This window comes from Macaca fascicularis, chromosome 9, assembly GCF_037993035.2.
Source record: "Macaca fascicularis isolate 582-1 chromosome 9, T2T-MFA8v1.1".
NCBI classification, from domain to species: Eukaryota; Metazoa; Chordata; class Mammalia; order Primates; family Cercopithecidae; genus Macaca; species Macaca fascicularis.
Genome location: NC_088383.1, coordinates 56,276,356 through 56,297,970, shown reverse-complemented (window position 1 = coordinate 56,297,970; position 21,615 = coordinate 56,276,356). Strand labels below are relative to the sequence as shown.

Below are 21,615 nucleotides of genomic sequence, written 5' to 3'. Positions count from 1 at the left end.
TTGCCCAGGCTGGTCTCAAACTCCTGGACTCAAGCAATCTGCCTGCCTCAGCCTGTCAAAGTGTGGGAATTACAAGCATGAGCCACCGCGCCAGCCTGATTTCATTCCTTTTTATGGCTGCGTAGAATTCCATGGTGTGTATGTACCACATTTTCTTTATTCAGTCCTCCACTGATGGCCACCTAGATTGATTCCATGACTTTGCTATTGTAGATAGTGCTACAATGAACATTCAAGTGCTTATGTCTTTTTGGTAGAACAATTTGGTTTCTTTTGGATATATATCCAGTAATGGGATTGCTGAGTCAAATCACAGTTCAGTTTTAACTTCTTTGAGAAAACCCCAACCTGTTTTCAACAGTGGCTGAATTAATTTACATTCCCACCAACAGTATATAGGCATTTCCTTTTCTACACAGCCTACCAACATCTGTTGTTTTTTGACTTTTTAATAATAGTTGTTCTGGGGCTGGGAGTGGTGGCTCACACGTATGATTCCAGCACTTTGGGAGGCTAAGACAAGAGTCTCGCTTGAGCTCAGGAATTCAGGGCCAGCTTGGGCAACATGACAAAACCTGGTCTCTACAAAAAATACAAAAATTAGCCGGGCATGGGGGCATACACCTGTAGTCCCAGCTACTCAGGAGGCTGAGGTAGAAGAATCTCTTGAGCCTAGGAGATTCAGGCTGCAGTGAGCCATGATCAGGCCACTGCACTCTAGCCTGGGTAACAGAGTGAGATCCTGTCTCTAAAAAATAAATTTTAAACAAGTATTATTAGGTCCCACTTTTCAATTTTTGGTTTTGTTGCAATTGCACGAGAGCTTCATCATAATTCTTTCCCAGAAGTCTTTTCCAAAAACACAATATATTGATCACAAATAAGAATGCTCTCATGAGTTGTAACCACTTGCAAAATCAAAACCAAATTGGTGAAATCAGTAACCAAATTGGTTTACTCTTTCAGAAGAAAGCCAACTGCAATATTCTCAAAATGTCCACTGGTAGCTGTTTCCCTACATCAATACAAAACTTTAGAATATACTTTATTTAGCTACTAACCTGTAACAAAGCACCATAAATTCCTGTATAAGTGTAAAAACAAAGATTTTGTAGTAACTTCTAAAGATTATCTAATTAGTTCAAGATTTTTCACATCATTCTACAAAAACCTGAAACTCTCTAGGTATTCATAGAATATTCTCCATCCAGAATTTCATCATAAGAGTTTTATGAAATTACTTAACTATTACTTGAATCTAGATCATCCTTAAAACCAGAGATATCTACATTTCCCAAATCTCTTGCAAAACATTTGCATACCATGTTATTTTCATTATTTCAAAACATTCCTTCCCCTTTTATTGTATCAACATATATAAGATATGCTGAATTTTACTTAGAAGCCATTTAGCTCTCTCTCTCACACACACACACACACACACACACACGCTTTCCAAGATGTAACACCTTCGAATATTCATAATAAAAGAAATCTCAAAATTAAAAAGTTAACTGACTTCAACCGGGCAAAACCACACCATCTTAGTTACTATAGGTTCATACTAAGTCCTGATAGCTGATAGGGCAAATTATTCTTCTCTGCTTTTTTTCTTAAAATGCCCTGGTTGTTTCTGACCACTTACTCTTCTACATAAATATCATATAATCGTATCAAATTACATGAAAATCTTACTGGTCCTGAACTCTTTGCCTCAAGAGATCCTCCTGCCTTGGCCTCCCAAAGTGCTGGCATTACAGGCATGAGCCACTGCGCCCTTGAAATCTTACGAGGATTTTTACTGAACATGCACTGAATTTACAAATCAACTTGAAAAGAACTGAAATCTTCACAATGTTAAATCTTCCAATCAATGAATAAGGCATATGTTTATTTCATTCTTCATTAGTTTTTCTTCATTTTAATTTTTTTCCTTTTTTAGATCTTGCACATACTTTGTCACATTTATTACTATTAGTATAAAATAATATTACTGTCAATGGCACCTTCCTTTGTTATTGTTAGTTGCTCTACTCTAGAAATGTGATTGACTTTTGCATGTTAACCTTATATCCAGCAACTTTGCGAAACTTTCTCATTATTTCTAATAATTTGTTTGTAGTTTTTAAAGTGAAAAGGTATGTAAACCATCTATAATAAAGGCAGTTTTATTTCTACCTTTCCAATCTTTACATATCTATTTTTCCATGTTTTATTGCACTGGTTAATAACTCTAATATGGTGTTGAAGAAAAATAGTAATAGTAGCATCCAAGTTATATTCCCGAATTTTAAAAGGAATGCTTCTATTATTTTTCCAATTAGGATGACAATTGTTCTGGGTTTTCTAAAGACACTGTTTATGAAGTTAAGGAAAGTTTTATTCTATTCCTAATGAACAGGTGTTGACTTTTATCAAAAGCTTTCTTTGTACTTATTGAGATGATCATATATAGCTCTTTTAAAAACTCTGTTTTGAACTAATGTAAGACCCAAAAAAGCTGCAAAAATAGTACAGAGTGCCCTTATATTCCTCACTATGTCGACTAATGTGGGCATCTCACATATTATAAATTATCTTAAACAGGAAACTAACATTAATTAAATATTGTTAATTAAAATATAGATGTTATTTAAAGTTTACCAATGCTCCTATTCATATCCTTTTTCTATGTAGGATTTTATCCAAGATCCCACCTCACATTTAGTTGTTATTTCTCTTTGGTCTTCTCTAATCTATAAGAGTTTCTCAATCTTTTCTTTTTCATTACCTTGACACTTATGAAGAATCCTGATCAATTATTTAGTAGAACATCCTTCCCTTTGGCTTTCTCCAGGGTTTTACAATTGGAATGAAGTTATACATTTTTAGCAATTCCACAAAAAATATGGTGGGTCCTTCTCAATGGATAATATCAAAGAATTTATGATACCCATACATCTTATTACTGGTAATATTTACCCTGATCACTCAGTTACATTGGTGTCTGAAAAGTTTCTTTCCTATAAATTTATTATTTTCCCTCTAGTAAGCTGGTATCTTGGGGAGATACTTTGAGACTATGCAATGCTATCTCTCCTCAAAGTTTCACCTACTAATTTTAGCATCTATCAGCGGATCCGTGTCAGTGCAGTATTTATTATTGTGATCTCTGCCTGATGGCAGTTCTCTATTTTTGTGTTTTGTATTTTTTTTTTTTTCTTGAGACAGAGTCTCACTCTGTTGCCCGGGCTGAAGTGCAGTGGCATGATCACGGCTCACTGCAGCCTCAACCTCCCAGGATCAATCAATCCTCCCACCTCAGCCTCCCGAATAGCTGGGACTATAGGAACATACCCCCAAACCTGGTTAATTTTTCTATTTTTTGTAGAGACGGGGTTTTGTCATGTTGCCCAGGCTGGTCTCAAGCCACCCACCTGCCTCAGCCTCCCAAAGTGCTGGGATTATAGGCATGAACCACTGAGCATGGCCAGTAATTCTCTATTTTTTTTTCTTTTCTCTCAGATTTATTAATTGGAATTCCATTGGAAGGAAGAGCTCTCTCTTCCCCTCTAGTTAGTTATGAAATAAATATATCTTTATATCAGTAAGGATTTGTAAATATTTTAATCTATGGGTTCTAATCCAATACTATCATTATTTTCTCGCTCAAATTGCTTCAGGGTTAGCCAGTAGGTGCTCCTTCAGGTTGGCTCTTGCATTATTTCAACATGTGTTGTCTGGCACCACTAGACTTCCAGGCTTATCCTGAATTTGCCCTGACCCAGTCCTGTAATCAACCACTTTTAGCAGAGCTGGTTCCTTTCATTAGAGAATAATGTTGGCCAGGCACAATGGCTTACACCTGTAATCCCAGCGTTTTGGGAGGCCAAGATGGGTGGACTGCTGAAGCCCAGGAGTTCAAGACCAGCCTGGCCAACATGGTGAAAGCCCATCTCTACTAAAAATACAAAAATTATCTGGGTGTGGTGGCATGCACCTGTAGTCCCAGCTACTTGGGAGGCTGAAGCAGGAGAAATTCTCGGACCAGGAGGCAGAGGTTGCAGTGAGCACAGATCACACCACTGCACTCCAGCCTGGGTGACAGAACGAGAGTCCGTCTCCCTCCTCCCCCCCAAAAAAAAGAAAGAAAAGAAAATGTTTACAGACCAAGATCTGGGCACCAGGTATGCTCTTTATTACTGCAGAGTCACTGCATCATCTGTGCTGTGCTCGCTCAGTGGACAGAACTAGGAGAGGTATATGTATGTGTACCCATATACACGGGTATGCCTATATTTCTGTATCCATTTATCTATATTTTAAATCCCCAGTTTATAACAATATCTCTGGTTCGTTTTAACATTCCCTTATTTATAATTTCTTTCTCCAACAGTGAGAAATCCAGCTGTCCTTATCTACAATCTGTGTACTCATTTGTTCATTCTGGTATATACATAAGGTTACTGCTAAGCCACTTCCCTTTGAGAAACATATTTCTAACTAGATTGCAGCATTTATGTACAGTCCTTTCTGTCTTTAGCCTTATAGAATCCAGTCAATATACTCTTCAATATACTCTTTTCCACAGCTACTTAGGTTTGTTCTTTTCTTCCCCACCCCATTCTGTGTGTTTTATTCATTTCTAACAATATTAGGTTCATTTGTAACAATATTAGGTTCATTTGTTAGTGTCACTTCCTCCTGACCCCTGCTATCCTGTTCCCATTCCCCACTTTCTTCCACCCTTCTCCTACCTGCCCCCTGTAGGTGACCAATCTCTTTAGTTTCTGGTTTATCCTTCCTGCATTTTCTTTCCACAAATAAACAGAGGTATTTTCTTATTCCTCCATTCCTTCTTACAGGAAGGAAGCATACTACATACACTTTTGGGGGGGTTTATGTTTTCACATAACAGTATTTCCTGGGAATCACTCCATGTCAGTTCATAGAGATCTTTTTCATTCTTTTTGTACAGCTGCATAGTACACAGTGTTCTACTATGTGAATGTACGATAACTTAGTGAATCATTCTCCTATATATTTCGCAATTATAAACAATACTGCAATGAATAACCTTGTGATATGTGTTTTCATATTGTTGGAGGTATAGCTTCAGGATAAACTCCTAGAAGTGGGATTGCTAGGTCGAAAGCTAAGTACGTATGTAATTTTGTTAGATATTGCCAAATATCACTTCAGAAGGGTTGTAGCAATTTGCATTCCTACCACCAATGTGTAAGAGGGCACGTTACCTCACAGTTTCACCAACAGAATGTGCTGTCTTTTTTTTTAATTTTGCCAATCTGATAGGTGAGAAATGTTATCTCCATGTAGTTTAATTTGAATTTCTCTAATGATAAGTTATATTTGATAGCCATTTTTATATCTTTTTTTGAAAACTGACTGTTCATCTCTTTTTCGCATTTTCCCTTTTTCCAGGCTAGAGTGCAGTGGCATGAATACAGCTCACTGTAGCCTCGATCTCCTGGGCGCAAGCAATCCTCCTGCCTCAGCCTCCTATGTAGCTGGGACCATAGGCATGCACCACCACACCTGGCTTATTTTTTGATCTTTCGTAGAGATAGGGTCTCACTATGTGGCCCAGGCTGGTCTCAAACTCCTGAGCTCAAGTGATTCTCCCACCTCAGCCTTCCAAATGCTATGATTACAGGTGTCAACGAGCACACCCAGCCTTTGTCACTCAAGGTTTAAAAGTTCTTTATATATTAGGGATATTAGCTTTTTGTTATATGTTGCAAATATTTTCTCCAAGTTTGTCAGTTGTCTTTTGACTTTGTTTATGGCGTTTTGGTTATGCAAAATTTATTTTTCTATAGTAAAATGTATCAGTCTTGTCTTCTATTGCCCCTGGATTCTGAGTAATATTAAGAAAAAGCCTTTCCCTACACCAAGATTATAGAAGATTCATTCAGGTTTCCTTCTCATTGTTGCATGATTTTATTTTTTACATTTAGATTATTAATCCATAGGTGTTTATTACTGTTTGTTGTGAGATATGTGTCCAATTTTCCCTTTTTTCCAAATAGCTACCCAGTTGTCTCAGCACCATTTATTAAGGAGCTAGCCTTTATCTCACTGATTTCAGATACTATCTTTGTCATATATTAAATTGCTGGGTCTAATTCCAATCTTCTTACTCTATTTCACTGGTCTGTTTGTCTATTCATGCATCAGTACTTCACTGTTTTAATTACAGAGGCTTTATAGTATGTTTTAACATCTGGTAAAGCTAGTTCCCCTCCTCTGTAGTTTTCCTTTGTCAGTCTTTTCCTAGCTATTCTTGCGAGTCTGTTTTCCCATATGAACTTTAGTATCGACTTTTATATGCCACAACATAGCTTGTTGATATTTTCATTGGAACTACACTGAATTTACATATTAACTTACAAAGAACTGACATCATTATGATGTTGAGTCATCCTATCCAAGAACAGGAAATTTCTTTCCATTTATTTATGTCTTCATTTCTTTCTGGAGTATTTTAATTTTTTCCTTATATAGGCTTTGCATATTTCTTGTTAACTGTATTTTTTTGTATTTTAAACTATCTTCTTTATTAGTAATGAGTTTTTCACTATCATTATGCCCTCTGTTTATTATTTGTGTATATTAAGTCTAATTACTATTATTATTTTTTTTTTGAGACACGGCCTTGCTCTGTTGCCCAGGCTGGAGTACAGTGGTGCAATCACAGCTCACTGCAACCTCATCCCCCAGCCTAGCCTCAAGCAATCCTTTTACCTCAGCCTCCCAAATAGCTGAGACCACAGGTGTGTGCCACCACACCCACCTTTTTTTTCTTTTTCTTTTCTTTTCTTTTTTTTGTAGCCCAGGCTGGTCTTGAATTCCTGGGCTCAAGCTGCCCACCCACTTTCACCTCCCAAAGTGCTGGAATTATAGACGTGAGCCACTGCACTCAGCCTAATAATTTTTTTTTTTTTTGAGACGGAGTCTTGTTCTGTCGCCCAGGCTGGAGTGCAGTGGCGTGGTGTCGGCTCACTGCAAGCTCCGCCTCCCGGGTTCACGCCATTCTCCTACCTCAGCCTCCTGAGTAGCTGGGACTACAGGCACCTGGCACTATGCCCGGCTAATTTTTTATATTTTTAGCAGAGACAGGGTTTCACCTGTGTAGCCAGGATGGTCTTGATCTCCTGACCTCATGATCCATCCACCTCGGCCTCCCAAAGTGCTGGGATTACAGGCGTGAGCCACCTTGCCCGGCCTAATGATATTTTTTAACATTAATTTTGCATCCTGTTATATCACTGAATTCTCTTATTATTTAAATTTATTTTAACTTTGATCCCCTGGAGTTTTCAGGTATGTTATCAGGGCATTTGTAAATAGAGATAATTTCCATTCTTCTTTATCCATTCAGATGCCTCTTCTTTCTTTCTTAGAATCTTGCTCTGTCGCTTAGGCTGCAGTTCAATATAGTGGTACTCACTGCAACCTCCACCTCCCAGGTTCAGCCAATTCTCATGCCTTAGCCTCCTGAGTAGCTGGGACCACAGGCATGCACCATCACACCTGGCTAATTTTTCATCTTTTTAGTACAGACAGGGTTTTGCTATGTTGGCCAGGCTGGTCTCGAACTCCTGGCCTCAAGTGATCTGCCCACCTTGGACTCCCAAAGTGCTGGGATTACAGGCATGAGCTGCCACACCAGGCCAGATGCCTCTTCTTGTCTAAGTGCATTGGCTGATAATTCTAGTACAAGATGAATAGTTGCAGAGATAGTGGACATCCTTATTTTTTTCCTGGTTTTAATGACAATGCCTCGAGTGCTTTTCTATTAAATAAGACACTGGCATTAGGACTAAGTATATCTATTTTATTGCTATAGTATTAATCATATTATAATTATAATGCTGTATTGATGCTATATTTATTTATTTAAGAAAAAAATTTTTTGAGACAAGGTCTGACTCCAGTCACCCAGGCTGAAGTGCTGTGGTACAATCATGGCTCACTGCAGCCTTGACTTTCTTTCCCACTTAAGCCTCCCCAGTAGCTGGAACTATAGGTGTGCACCACTACACCTGGCTAATTTTTCCGTAGTTTTAGTAGAGATGAGGTTTCACCATATCGTCCAGGCTGGTGTCGAGCTCTAGGACCCAACTAACCCTCCTGTCTCAGCCACCCAGAGTGCTGGGATTACAGGCATAAGCCACTGTGCCAGGCTGATACTATATTTATTGATACTGAAAGGGAACATATCCTAGTATATTACTAGTTAACAGTATTATACAAATGTTGATTTCCTGTTATTGATATTGTACTAAAGTTATATAAGATGTCACCACTGGGAGAAGCTAGATGAAGAGTTCATGGGACTTTATGTATTATTTTTGCAATTCCCTGTGATTCTATAATTTCACAGATAATATTTCAAATTTAAAAGTTTTTTAAAAAATATTATCTGTATGCTAATAACTCTAAAATTTGCCTCTTAATTTTAAACTTGTCTTCTGAGTCCTGAACTTTGTTTCCAGTTCTTATATAACATCTCCACTTGAATATCTCAAAGATACCTAAAACTTAACACGCCTTGAAACATAGCCCTTTTCCCCATAAACCAGTTCCCTCTCAGTCTTTCCCAATAAAGGCTACCTAGTTACTTAAACCTGTAATCAAGTAGCAGTAGATGGTCCCTCTTCCCTCATCCCCAGACCCACATCATCAGAAAATCCTATTAACTCTATTTACAAATATATCTCAACTCTTTAGCTCCCATCATCTCTCAACTTCAGCTATTGTAATAACTTCCTAACCCTGATTCTACTCCATAATCAACCCTTCTTAACTAGAACCATGGCACTCCGTATCTTAGCCCTTTGTTATTTCCTTCACAGCACTCATTATCACCTGTAAATATTTTACTTATATGTCTGTTTCATTCATTTTTTTTGGTCTGTCTTCCACATGAGAACGTAAGCTCCATGAGGACAGGCACCATTGTACCCCCAGTGTACAGTAAGCACAGTGCCTAAAACAATGTCAACACATAACAAATATATATTGGATAGATGAAGAACTCTATTTTAGCTGTCTATGAAATATGTCAGAGTTTATTTTCTGCTGATGGGCCACCCTAGTATATAATGAAACCTTGCCCATTCCAAACACAGTTCTTGTTATTGTTGCTCTTCCCTTCTACTTGCTCTTTAAGAATTCAAAAGTTGGAATTCCATGCTCTATCTTCCATATACATCCTATAACTTTCCTATTATTCCAGTTATCTTCTTGTATAATCAGTATATTTCCCTAGCTATATTCTTGTATGATATTTCAGAATTTTATCAAATATATTTTGCCAGCTTATTATTTCTCCCTCTAATATTACTATGTTACTACTACATTATGTGCAGGTTCAACATCTTATATTCATTTCCTCACTTAATCTTCATAACAACCCTATAAGGTATGTATGTATTCTTATGTCCATTTCAAAGACAAGGAGACAGAGGTATAGTGAAGTGAAATAACTTGCCTAAAGACAGACTGGAAGTAAGAGGGCCAGGATTCAAATCCTGTTCTATCTGAGTACAGTGATCATAACCACAAGTTTATACTGCTTCCCTTACTTTGCTTTCTTTCTTTTTTTTTTAATTTTATTACCTAGAGAAGGAGATAGCTGCTAGTTTCTTCATTAAACAGCTTCTTTTAAAGAAGAGAAAACTGGACGTTAAAGGAGGAAGATAGCTTTTCTTAGCAGTGGTAAGTAGGAGAATAAGGATTCAAACCACAGCTGTCTGAATATGAGACCAATACATTTTTATTACCCCAAGGATTCTTAATCAGAGGCTCAGAAGTTCCACAGAAGAACATCAGAGGTCCATGGAATGCTTTACAATTATAAGCAAAATTTTGTGCCTATCTACATAAGTCCAGTTTTCTGAAGAAATGATCTAAAGATTCTCAAAGAGGTCTTTGACTCCCTAAAAGGTGAAGAACCACCACTATACTGACTGCCTAAGAAAACAAAACATGAGACCCAATACTTCTTAAAATAAATGTGATTCACAATGCACAGTTCATTTCTTAAAATTCTATTTTCATTCTTACTAATGAAAAGAAACCAATACTCTCCAACTGTTTAGAAAACATTTTGTAAAAGAACCATCTTAACCCTAATCTTTCCTAGTATGTTTTTATACTTTAAACACTAATATATTATTTCATTTAAAATGTGCCTTACATTCTTCAGGCTGAATAGATGAATAACTCCCAAGATTTAATAACTGACTGCTAAATGTTGATTGTAGTACTGTCTCGCCAACCCATTGGTCCTCATGAATAACAACATCTAGAGAGAGAAAAAACATTCTGATTATGCCATAAATTCCTTTACAATGTGGTTAACTTACCAATCACAGCAAAATATTACGCATGCCTCCCATATACTGGGAAACTAGAGATCAAATAGGTTAAATAACCTGCCTAAAGGCATGAAATGACAAAACAGCAAATCTGAAATCTCAATCTAGGTAAATTAACAAAATTGCTTCTTTATATTCAAACAATATCAGTATGGAAGACCACTGCTCTATATTAAAAAAGTTTAACAGTTTTTGTTTACATAAGGCAAATGTTATCATGTATATTTCTGACAAGTTAAAAATAATTTTCTTAGGACCAGAAGGCGAAGTAGTGGTTCCAAAGCAGTAGTGCCTAGGAGAGTAATAATATTCGGTACGGACTGGTCCCTTCTACTATAAATATATCTGAATATGATATGAGGCATTCTTAACACACTTGATTATTTTTCCCTAAATACCACAATAATCATCTTCCATGGAAGTTAAAAGTGAAAGACTTTGGAGGTAGGGAACATTTTCCAATTGGAAAGAGAGAGCTGTATATCTAAGACGGATAGAGTAGAATCATGTAGAACTAAACATATCAACAGGTAGAAACAATTGTAGGTAGAGCAAAACTTGTGAGCTGTAAAGAGAAAGAGGGGAAGGGAGCTATTTCTAAGGCAGGATCTAATCAGTATATAGTGTCAGAGGTATAAACATATATTAACAATAGCGAAATAATTTAGAGATAATGGGAAAGAAAACCAAGGATGTATAAATTCCAACTGATTACTTACAGATTTAGATTCCAGACCCTTTCCTCAGCTTCTGAACCTTTTATCCACAACAAACTAATGAAAATTCCCACCTGGATATTCTATTGGCTCCCCAAACTCAGCAATGTCCAAACCTGCTTTTCCTTTCACAGTGCCCAACTCATTTGTTGACACTATGCTGCTAATCAAGTAAACTAAAATCCCCACCTACCCCTCTGCTGCTTAAATGTGCCCATGCCCTGCCACTACTACTGTTTTACATCACACATTCCTTTCCCTCCCAACAGGTGCTTGTCCCCCTGCAACCCATTTCTTACAATGCTAATGAGTCATTTATTAGAGCATTAATGAGTTCAGACGAGTGATACGTCAGAGCATTAAAGAGTTCAGGTGACTTACTGAAAAACAGTGGCTCCCCACTGCCTAGCCAGGAAGAGCTAGTACAGCATTCAAGACTTTTCATGATCCAACATTCAGGATGCATGTTCTTCAGAAAAAAGGAACAGATGAGAAATTTCAAGGAGAGCGTTCTGAAAGCTAGGACTCTGAAGCCAATGTTGGATTAGTCACATGGTAATCACTAGCAGTGGATGGAGGAGATGGGTAGCCTGCCCTGGCCTCCTGGCTCCTTCCTGCCCTCTCACTGACATACCCCAGCTCCTAGTTCTTATTCTGTTTGCCCTTTAAACACTGTTGTTTCCCAGTGGTAAGTCCCCTGTCTTCATCTAATTCTAGTCAGTAGTCTCCCTTAGGTAATCCTTATTTTTGGCATCTCTTCATTCTATTGCTAGAAGTATGATAGCAAACTGTCTACTGTGTTGGTATTCAACAAGATCTGGAATACATCTGTTACTTAAAATTTTTCAGTTTGGGCCGGGTGTGGTGGCTCACACCTGTAATCCCAGAACTTTGGGAGGCCGAGGTGGGCGGATCACAAGGTCAGGAGTCTAAGACCAGCTCGGCCAACATGGTGAAACCCTGTCTCTACTAAAAATACAAAAATTAGTCAGGCGTGGTGGCGGGCTCCTGTAGTCCCACCTACTCGGGAGGCTGAGGTAGGAGAATCGCTTGAACCTGGGAGGCAGAGGTTGCACTGAGCCGAGATCACACCACTACACTCCAGCCTGGGCGACAGAGCGAGACTCCATCTCAAAAAAAAAAAAAAAAAGAATTCTTCTGTTTGGGGGTATACATCAATAGGTAGTATGAACTGTCCAAGCTACCCAAGTAAGTTCACTGCCTCATTAGGACAACAGAAAAGTGTAGTTTTTTTTTTTCCGCAACGTTTCCATCTGTTCCACACAAAAGAAACTTATTCAGAAATCAGTGAACTAGATCGTCTTTTTCTTAAAAAGACAAAAAAAAATCAGATTTTTTTTAAAAAGTTCATAGAAATCATTTAAATGTCTTATAATAGGAAAATGGTTAAGTAAATTGCATTAAAGCCACTAGAGAGAATGTACCTAGTTGTTAACAACTATAGAGATGTTAGGAAAAAATACAGAGATTGCAGATTGAGTTTACACCTATCTAGGAAAACGGAAAAGGTCCCCGAGAGGTCCCTGGTAACACTAATTGCCTCAGTAAAATGACCATGGTCCAGGGTTCAGCCTCTTTTACACTCTGGGAAACTTAATTTTGTTAACATTCCAAAACTAGATTTCGGCTCTGCAACATAAGCTTGTACTAAATCAATTAATGAAACAAATCAAAGAAAAAAAAATTTTTTTTTTCATTTACAACGAGGGATTAATTGCCCAAAAAAACAGTATTTCAGCTTGTTCTCACGCTGTGGGCAGCTCTACAACTAGAAAGCCAAATCACAAGCAAAGAGGTATTCAGCAAACACTGAATCAGAACAGAGGGAGTTAGGTGAATTGAATCTCCAATAATATGATCACATATAAATAATAATAGCTAACACTGCCAGTGGGATGTGGCTATGCTAAGCCTGTTCATTACAATCTTGTGTTTACCTCTTTATAAAAGATTGTACTTGACAATCCTACAGGAACACCAAGGTACACTAGCTAAGGTTCTCATTCCTCCTGTAAACTATCTGCTAGGACTATCAATATTGCTTTGAAGTTTTCTTTTTCTAAATACCTCCTCCGTATCACATTCTTTCTTTAGATATTTTATTAAGCTTAATCAACTTCTTCCTGCTCTAATACACCGTGTGTCAATTTTGAATCAACAAAGAACATGTAACACAATATTAGATATGTTCGGTGAAAACATATTCTGGCCAGGCACGGTGGCTCACACCTATAATCCTAGCACTTTGGGAGGCCAAGGTAGGCAAATCACCTGAGGACAGGAGTTTGAAACCAGCCTGGCCAACATGGTGAAACCCCGTCTCTACTAAAGATACAAAAATTAGCCAGGCGTGGTGGCGTGCACCTATAATCCCAGCTACTCAGGAGGCTGAAGCAGGAGAATCACCTGCACCCAGGAGGCAGAGGTTGCAGTGAGCCAAGATTGTGCCACTGCGCTCCTGCCTGGGCGACAGAGCAAGAGTCTGTCTCAAAAAATAAACAAAAAGAAATTAAATATTCTCTCTGGGTGCAGTGGCATGCGTACCTGTAGTCCTGGCCACTTGGGAGACTGAGGCAGGAGGCTCACTTGAGCCCAGGAGTTCAGAGTTGTAGCCGATTAGGTGTCTGCACTAAGCTTGCCATCAATATAGTGACTTCCTGGGAGTGGAGGACGACAGGTTTCCTAAGGAGGGGTGAACTGGTCCAGGTTGGAAACAAGGGAATGTTAAAAATACCATGGGCACGGTAGCTCACACCTGTAATCCTAGCACTTTGGGAGGCTGCAGCAGGAGGATCAATTGAGCCCAGGAGTTGGAGATCAGCCTGAGTAATGCAGTGAGACCCTGTCCCTATTAAACAAACAAACCAAAAAAAAATTTAAAATAACGATTTAAAAATTCTCATGCTGATCAGTAATGGGATTGTGCCCGTGAGTAGCCACTGCACTTGGCAACATAGCAAGACCCTGTCTCTTAAAAATAAATTAATTAAAAATAAATTAAAAATTAAAAAAACAAAATGTTCTTTATGGTTACAACTATACAGTAAGAGTATGAATTCTAGAGTCTAGGAGAAACCATAGCTTTGCCACTTCCTAGATGTATGACATTGGGCAACTTACTTTACTTCTCTGGGCTTCAGCTTCCTCAACTGAAAAATGGGGATAAAAATCAGTACCTTCCTCATATACTTGTTGTAATGAGATATGCATGTAAAGTCTAAAACAGGGTCTCACAAAGTAAGCTCCCAATAAATATGAGCTTCTATGTGTGACATATACTCACATGCACACACATTTTAAGGAGAACAGAGAAAATAACTGGAAGGTAACACTCTAGAACTCTACTGGTCGTTATATGAAGTTGGTATAATACCAGTTTTCTCCTTTCCATATTTCCAAGTGTAATTAAGATAATTTTAATAATAAAGCAATAGAAATCGGTAACTGTTCCCTCAGTAAGAACATAATGTGCACAGCATTATTAGACATTAGGTAAAGAAGCAGAGGCTGGGCGCGGTGGCTCACGCCTGTAATCCCAGGACTTTGGGAGGCCGAGGCGGGTGGATCACAAGCTCAGGAGATGGAGACCATCCTGGCTAACACGGTGAAACACCCTCTCTACTAAAAAACACAAAACATTAACCAGGCGTGGTGGTGGGCACCTGTAGCCCCAGCTACTTGGGAGGCTGAGGCAGGAGAATGACATGAACCTGGGAGGCGGAGCTTGCAGTGAGCCGAGATCGTGCCACTGCACTCCAGCCTGGGTGACAGAGCGAGACTCTGTCTAAAAAAAAAAAAAAAAAAAAAAAAAACAAGTGGAAAGGTCCAACTCTGTTGCTGGGGCTGGAGTGCAGTGGCCCAATTAAAGCTCACTGCAGCCTCAACCTCCTGGGCTCAAGCAATCCTCCCACGTCAGCCTCCTGAGTAGCTGGGACTACAGGCACATACAACTTATTTTATTTTTTGTAGAGACAGGGTCTCACTAGGTTGCCAAGGCTGGTCTCAAATTCCTGGCCTCAAGCAATCTTCCTGCCTCAGCCTCCCAAAGTGCTAGGACTACAAGTGTGACCCACTGCACCTGATTAGGGGATGCTTATTAAAGGAGGGGATAAGTGGGGCAGAGCTCAGAAGGACAGAACAGAGACCCAGAAGTGGCAATGGGCAGGAGAGTGGACAGTGGAAAGGAGAACAATGCAGATGCGATAAAGGGATCAATTATGCTGAGCTCAGAAGAGGCAAATGACTACAGAGTCTTCAAAGACTAAGTGGGAGAAAAGCAAAAACAAAACTTAGCTTTATAAAATAAGCTACCACTATACCATAATGACCTCACCTGTGAGTAAAATTATATCTCCAAGAAACACTGTAAATGCCCAAAATGCTGCAGTCCTCCACAGAAAAACTTTCTTCTTAGTTTCTGATTGATCAATTACTGTAACTGTTGCTAAAGGCACTTTAGAGCCAGAATTTGGTCCGAATTTTATGTTTATTTCCTTCACATGGCATGGAGATAGCACCATGACTAAACAATTATACTTCTGGCTTTTAGAATCACAGTTTTTTATTAATGACGTTTTTTTAATACCCTTAAATTCAGACACATTCCTCTGATCCACTTCTACAGCAGAATCTCCTTCATTAGAAATCAACTTCATTTTCTTAGCTACTTGAAGGACTCGAGACACAGCTTCAGACTGGCCCACCTTATCTTCAGAGGTGCAGCTTCTTTTAATAGCACTTTTGTGAAAGGTATTTAGCTGGGAACACAGTATTCCTGAGCTACATAACTCAATACGTATCTCATTTGGTGGCAGTTCATCTTCAGAACTGAAAAGTTCTTGAGATTCTGTATTTTCTTCAAGACCTTTATCAGAGTTTATGTGAATGTGGCTATTTTCTGTTTTAGGACAAACAGGACTAAAAAGTTCAAGAGAATATGCTTGGTTTTGTCCACTTTCATATGCATCTGTAAAATCATCAAGCTGAATCGAATTCTCTTCAGGTATTCTTATCTCCCCGTAACTTGCCTTTGGTTCAGTCTCAATGTTTGCATTCCCTTTATTTATAGGACTCTGCCCTTTATCTTTCTTTTGAGCTAAAAAAGCAACCTGGCTGGAGGTAATTATACTGAGAAATTCAGTATCAGTTGATATTTTAAGGTCTGAGACCTTCCTAACTGCTCCTTCAGACCTTGGCTTATATACTGCGTTCGAGGAAAATAATCCCAAACACTGGTTTTGTATTTCATGATATTCTGCCGGCACACACTCTCTTTGTACCACTTCAGGCCCTATATTAATTTGTTCAGTACTACAAACCAAATCCAACATAGCTGCACACTTATGGCTTAACTGACACAAATCTGTGTTAAAGTTCTGACCACATATGTCTGACTGCTGTTTAGGCTGTTCATCTATAATTTTATTTTCACGGAGAAGCTTTTGATACTTTTCTTCTTCAGTTAAATGCGGAACTGCGCTTTTAAATCCACATATTTGCATATTAGAGCTAGTTACATCACTCAGTGTAGAGGAGTGAATCTTCTGGGATTCTATATTCTGTGTTTCAGAAACAGAATGTACAAAGTCATCTTTCACATGAACATGTCTATTCATACAGTTTGTTAAGAAATGACCACTAAGAAGATCTGGAGAACCAATAGATTCTGGGACTTCACAGTTTTCAAGATTGTTGTGCGGTTTTTTATCCTTCAGATATAAAGAATGTTGACTGCATAAAAGCTGAATTTTTTTCCAGGGGTCAGCAACGGACATTAAAGAAACTGTGTCTTGTGATACTGTCATTTTCAGTGGAGCAACTGGAGCACCCCAAAAAATGTGGACTTGAGATCCTCCACTCATGATTTCTGATAAAAATGAAATATCCAAAATTAATATATTGCCAGCATATTTTTGCATATGGATATTAACTTAATAATGTACTAAAAGAAAATATAATAACCGAGTCAAAAACATAATTAACATAGGTGATTTTTTGACATGCCATTTAATTATATAAAATTCATAAATACACAAGAAATTATGAAGAGAAATCAAAATATTCACAAAACTTTTTCACTTAAAGACTCTCTTTAGGCCGGGTGCAGTGGCTCATGCCTGTAATCCCAGCTTTGGGAGGCCGAGGTGGGTGGATCACAAGGTCAGGAGATCGAGACGATCCTGGCTAACAGCATGAAACCCTGTCTCTACTAAAAATACAAAAAATTAGCTGGGCGTGGTGGCTCATGCCTGTAGTCCCCCACTTGAAGGCCAAGGCAGAAGAATCGCTTGAACCCAGGAGGCAGAGGTTGCAGTGAGCTGAGATTGTGCCACCGCTGCACTCTAGCCTGGGCAACAGAGCAAGACTCCACCTTGGAAAGAAAAAAAAAGATTCTCTTTAAGGGAAATAAAGCTAAGTACGCTCACATCAAACAGGTAAATAGGTTTTTAGTATGTTTATTTCATTTGAGAGGGAGTCTTGCTCTGTTGCCCAGGCTGGAGTGCAGTGTTGCCATCTAGGCTCACTGCAACCTCCGCCTCCTGGGTTCAACCAGTTCTCCTGCTTCAGCCTCCTGATTAGCTGGGATTACAGTCTGCGCCACCATGCCTGGCTAATTTTTGTACTTTGAGTAGATACGGGGTTTTACCATGTCGTCCAGGTTGGTCTCAAACTCCTGACCTCAAGTGATCCGCCCTCCTCCACCTCTCAAAGTGCCGGGATTAGAGGTGTGAGCCACCATGCCTGGCCTGTTTATTTCTTATGTTGTAAAAACTTGCCCCATTTAAATAACAAGTTAGTAAAAAACGGGAAAAGAGGCATTTGTTTAACTATATTACAGTCACCTTTAAATTACTCATTTTTGGGCAGAGCACAGTGGTTCACGCCTGTCACTGTAGCACTTTGGGAGGCTGAGGGGGTGGATCACTTGAGGTCAGAAGTTCAAGACCAGGCAGGCCAAGATGCTGAAACCCTCTCTCTACTAAAAATACAAAAATTGGCCAGGTGTGATGGCCCATGCCTATAGCCTCAGCTACTCGGGAGTCTGAGGCAAGAGAATCGCTTGAACCCAGGAGGAGGAAGTTGCAGTGAGCCAAGATCTTGCCACTGCACTCCAGCCTGCGTGACAAAGCGAGACTCCATTAAAAAAAAAAAAAAAATTACTCATTTTTGGCCAGCCATGGTGACTCACACCTGTAATCCCAGCACTTTGGGAGGCTGAGGTGGGAGGATCGCTTTAGACCAGGAGTTCGAGGCCAGCCTGGACAACATAATAAGACCCCCATCTCTACAAAAAAATTTAAAAACTAAAAAATTTCTTAAAATTAGCTGGACATAGTGGTGAAATGCCTATAGTCCCAGTTACTAGGGAGGCTGAGGTAGGAGGATTACTTGAGCCTGAGAGTCAGATATTGCAGTGAGCCATGATCACACCACTGCACTTCAGTCTGAGTGACAGAGTGAGACCCTCTCTTTAATTAATTAATTAATTAATTTAGAGACAGAGTTTTGTTCTTGTTGCCCAGTCTGGAGTGTAGTGAAGCTATCTCTGCTCACTGCAACCTCCCGCCTCCCAGGTTCAAGCGATTTTCCTGTCTCAGCCTACCGAGTAGCTGGGATTATAGCCGCCCACCACCAAGCCCAGCTAATTTTAGTTTTTTTAGTAAAGATGGGAGTGTCACCATTTTTGGCCAGGCTGGTCTCGAACTCCTGACCTCAAGTGATCCACTCGCCTCGGCCTCCCAAAGTGTTGGGATTACGGGCGTGAGCCACCGTGCCTGATGAGACCCTCTCTTTAAAAAAATGATTAAGAATCACTATTATTGCTGTAACTACATATTCCAACCTCATTTAATCCTCACAGAAAGAATAACCTTCATAAGGAATAACTGGTATATTAGCTGTTCTATTGCATGTCATTATTAGATATACCATTAGGGGCCCTAAATAGCACAGCAAAAGCCTTCAAGTTCAAAATACATTAATATATCAAACCCAAGTGGAAGGAGAAATATATTATCTTGAAATGTTGGTTGGGGCCAGGCGTGGTGGCTCACGCCTGTAATCCCAGCACTTTGGGAGGCTGAAGTGGGCGGATCACCTAAGGTCAGGAGTTCAAGACCAGCCTGGCTAACATGTGAAACCTCATCTCTACTAAAAATACAAAAATTACCAGGGTGTGATGGCACGAGCCTGTAGTCTCAGCTACTAGGGAGGCTGAGGCAGGAGAATCGCTTGAACCCGGGAGGCTGCAGTGAGCCAAGATCGTGCCACTGCACTCCAGCACTCTAGCCTGGGTGACAGAGTGAGACTCTGCCTCAAAAAAAAAAAAAAAAAAAAAAAAAAAAAGGTGGTGGGGATAGATATATGCAAATCAAATGCATAACATTACCATGATAATGAACTCTCCTCCATCAGATCTTTGGCTTTCTTCTCCAATGGTTTCTTCCCTTTAGCTTCATTTTATTTTATTTTTATTTTATATTTTATTTTATTATTTTATTTTATATTTTTTGAGTCAGGGTCTCGCTCTGTCACCCAGGCTGGAGTGCAATGGTGCAATCATGGCTCACTGCAGCCTCAAGCTCCTGGGCTCAAGCTATCTATCATCCAGCCACAGCATCCCAAATAGCTGTGACTACAGGCACATACTGTCACGCTCAGCTACAAACTTCTAAAAATAAAACCAAAACCCCCCCACAAACTTGTTTGTTGTTTCTTACATCTCATTTCTCCTTTAATCTTCTACTACTTCTCTCCAACCATTTTGCTATAGAAATTTTCACGATGGAAACCAATGACCTTCTAAAAGCCAAATCCAAATGTCAGTTTTCAATACTTTTACTGCCATTAGAAACTGTTTATCAATCCCTCTTGCCTGAAACATTCTGCTTTTTTGACTCTGTGAGATCACCATATTGGAATTCTTTTGTACTTAAGACAGATACATATCGGATTATTCCTTCAATCACTCACGTAACAAACACACAACACTACGTGCTGGGTATTATGCTAGGCCCTGGGAATTCAAAACAATAATAGAGAGCTTTAAGGAGCTTAATTTCTGATAGGAAAAACAAACTGACAATTATAAAAAGTGATAGGAGGCCAGGAGCCTTGGCTCATGCCTGTAATCTCAGGACTTTGGGAGGCTGAAGCAGGTGGATCACCTGAGGTCAGGAGTTCAAGACCAGCTTAGGCAATATGGTAAAACTCTGTCTCTACTAAAAATACAAAAATTAGCCAGGTGTGGTGGCACATGCCTGTAATCCCAGCTACTCAGGAGGCTGAGGCACAAGAATCGCTTGAACCCGGAGGTAGAAGTTGCAGTGAGCTGAGATCACACCACTGCACTCCAGCCTGGGTAACTCTGTCTCAAAAAATAAAAGAAACAAACAAAAAAGTGATAGGAGCTACTATAGGATTAAAAGGAAGGGACAGCATCTCTAAGAGAGAAGCCTGGGACAATTCAACCAATGTGGAACTGCCCATTATTTGCATTTTTCGTAGGCTCTTAGGATTACAGTTAATCACAAAATTTTGGAACTGAATTTTATTAATGTTCAGAAAAAAAGTCATATAATAAAACCCCCGAGTCATTCCCCACCCCAAAATAGGGCCCAGGAAAGCTGCTCTAATTGCCTTACCCAAGGGACAGGCCCTATTATTGGTAATCTTCAAAATGTTTAAAAGGCGTATATGACATTTACTGCTTCTGTGTCCTCACTTAATATTTTCTCCTGACTTTCATTTCCTATCTCTGATAAGACAATAATGAAGTCCAAATTGCCAAATAAGAACTCACAGTGCTTCACCACTGCAGTTGTAAAACTCTCTCCTTAGTTTCTAGAACATTACTCTTTCCTAAGCAGTTCTTCTACCTCTCCAATTTTTCTCTCTTCCTCCTTGGGCCACCTCTTTCCATTCCACACACTTCTAGAGAATTTCATCCTATTCCATTCATATAACTACCATATATCCAACTGTGCTTTACAAATCTATACTGAGCCAATCTCTCTCCCAAACTTCAGACTTATATTTCTAGCATTACTATATTTGACAGGATCACAGTAGAATCAAAGGCAAGATTCAAAGCCCTACTTGCCTTCTAGGCAGGGGAAGATAGTAGAGCATAAAGGGGTGACACGAAGCAGTCCTGAGGGTTCACAGGATCTCCCAGGGCAAGAAATATCTGAGATGAATGCGAGTTCCATAAAGCACAAGGTTTTTTTTGTTTTGTTTTGTTTTGTTTTTTGAGATGGAGTCTCGCTCTTGTTGCCCAGGCTGGAGTGCAATGGCACGATCTCAGCTCACCACAACTTCTGCCTCCTGGGTTCAAGCGATTCTCTTGCCTCAGCCTCCCAAGTAGCTGAGATTATAGGTATGCACCACCATGCCCAGCTAATTTTGTATTTTTAGTAGAGACGGGGTTTCTCCATGTAAGTCAGGCTGGTCTTGAACTCCCAACCTCAGGTGATCCGCCCGCCTCGGCCTCC

General features: G+C 39.4%; 1 protein-coding gene across 26 annotated transcripts in view; it reads right to left on the bottom strand.

Moving 5' to 3' along the window:
- Positions 1-21,615, bottom strand: part of SHLD2 (shieldin complex subunit 2) — an 89,936-nt gene that overhangs the window by 23,319 nt on the left and 45,002 nt on the right. For 20 of the 26 annotated variants that reach the window (XR_010577631.2, XR_012417659.1, XR_012417661.1 and 17 more), the window contains 2 exons: positions 15,456-16,988; positions 10,205-10,312 (listed from right to left, as the gene is read on the bottom strand). Coding sequence is in view for 9 of the 26 variants with exons in the window: in XM_045361965.2 (XP_045217900.2) it covers positions 10,205-10,312; positions 15,456-16,983 (1,636 nt within the window). In the remaining 17 variants the exon portion in view is untranslated. Of the gene's footprint in view, positions 1-10,204; positions 10,313-13,666; positions 13,820-15,455; positions 16,989-21,615 lie in introns of those variants that run through there. The other 6 variants (XM_065520039.1, XM_074001527.1, XM_074001529.1 and 3 more) reach the window with 2 other exon arrangements.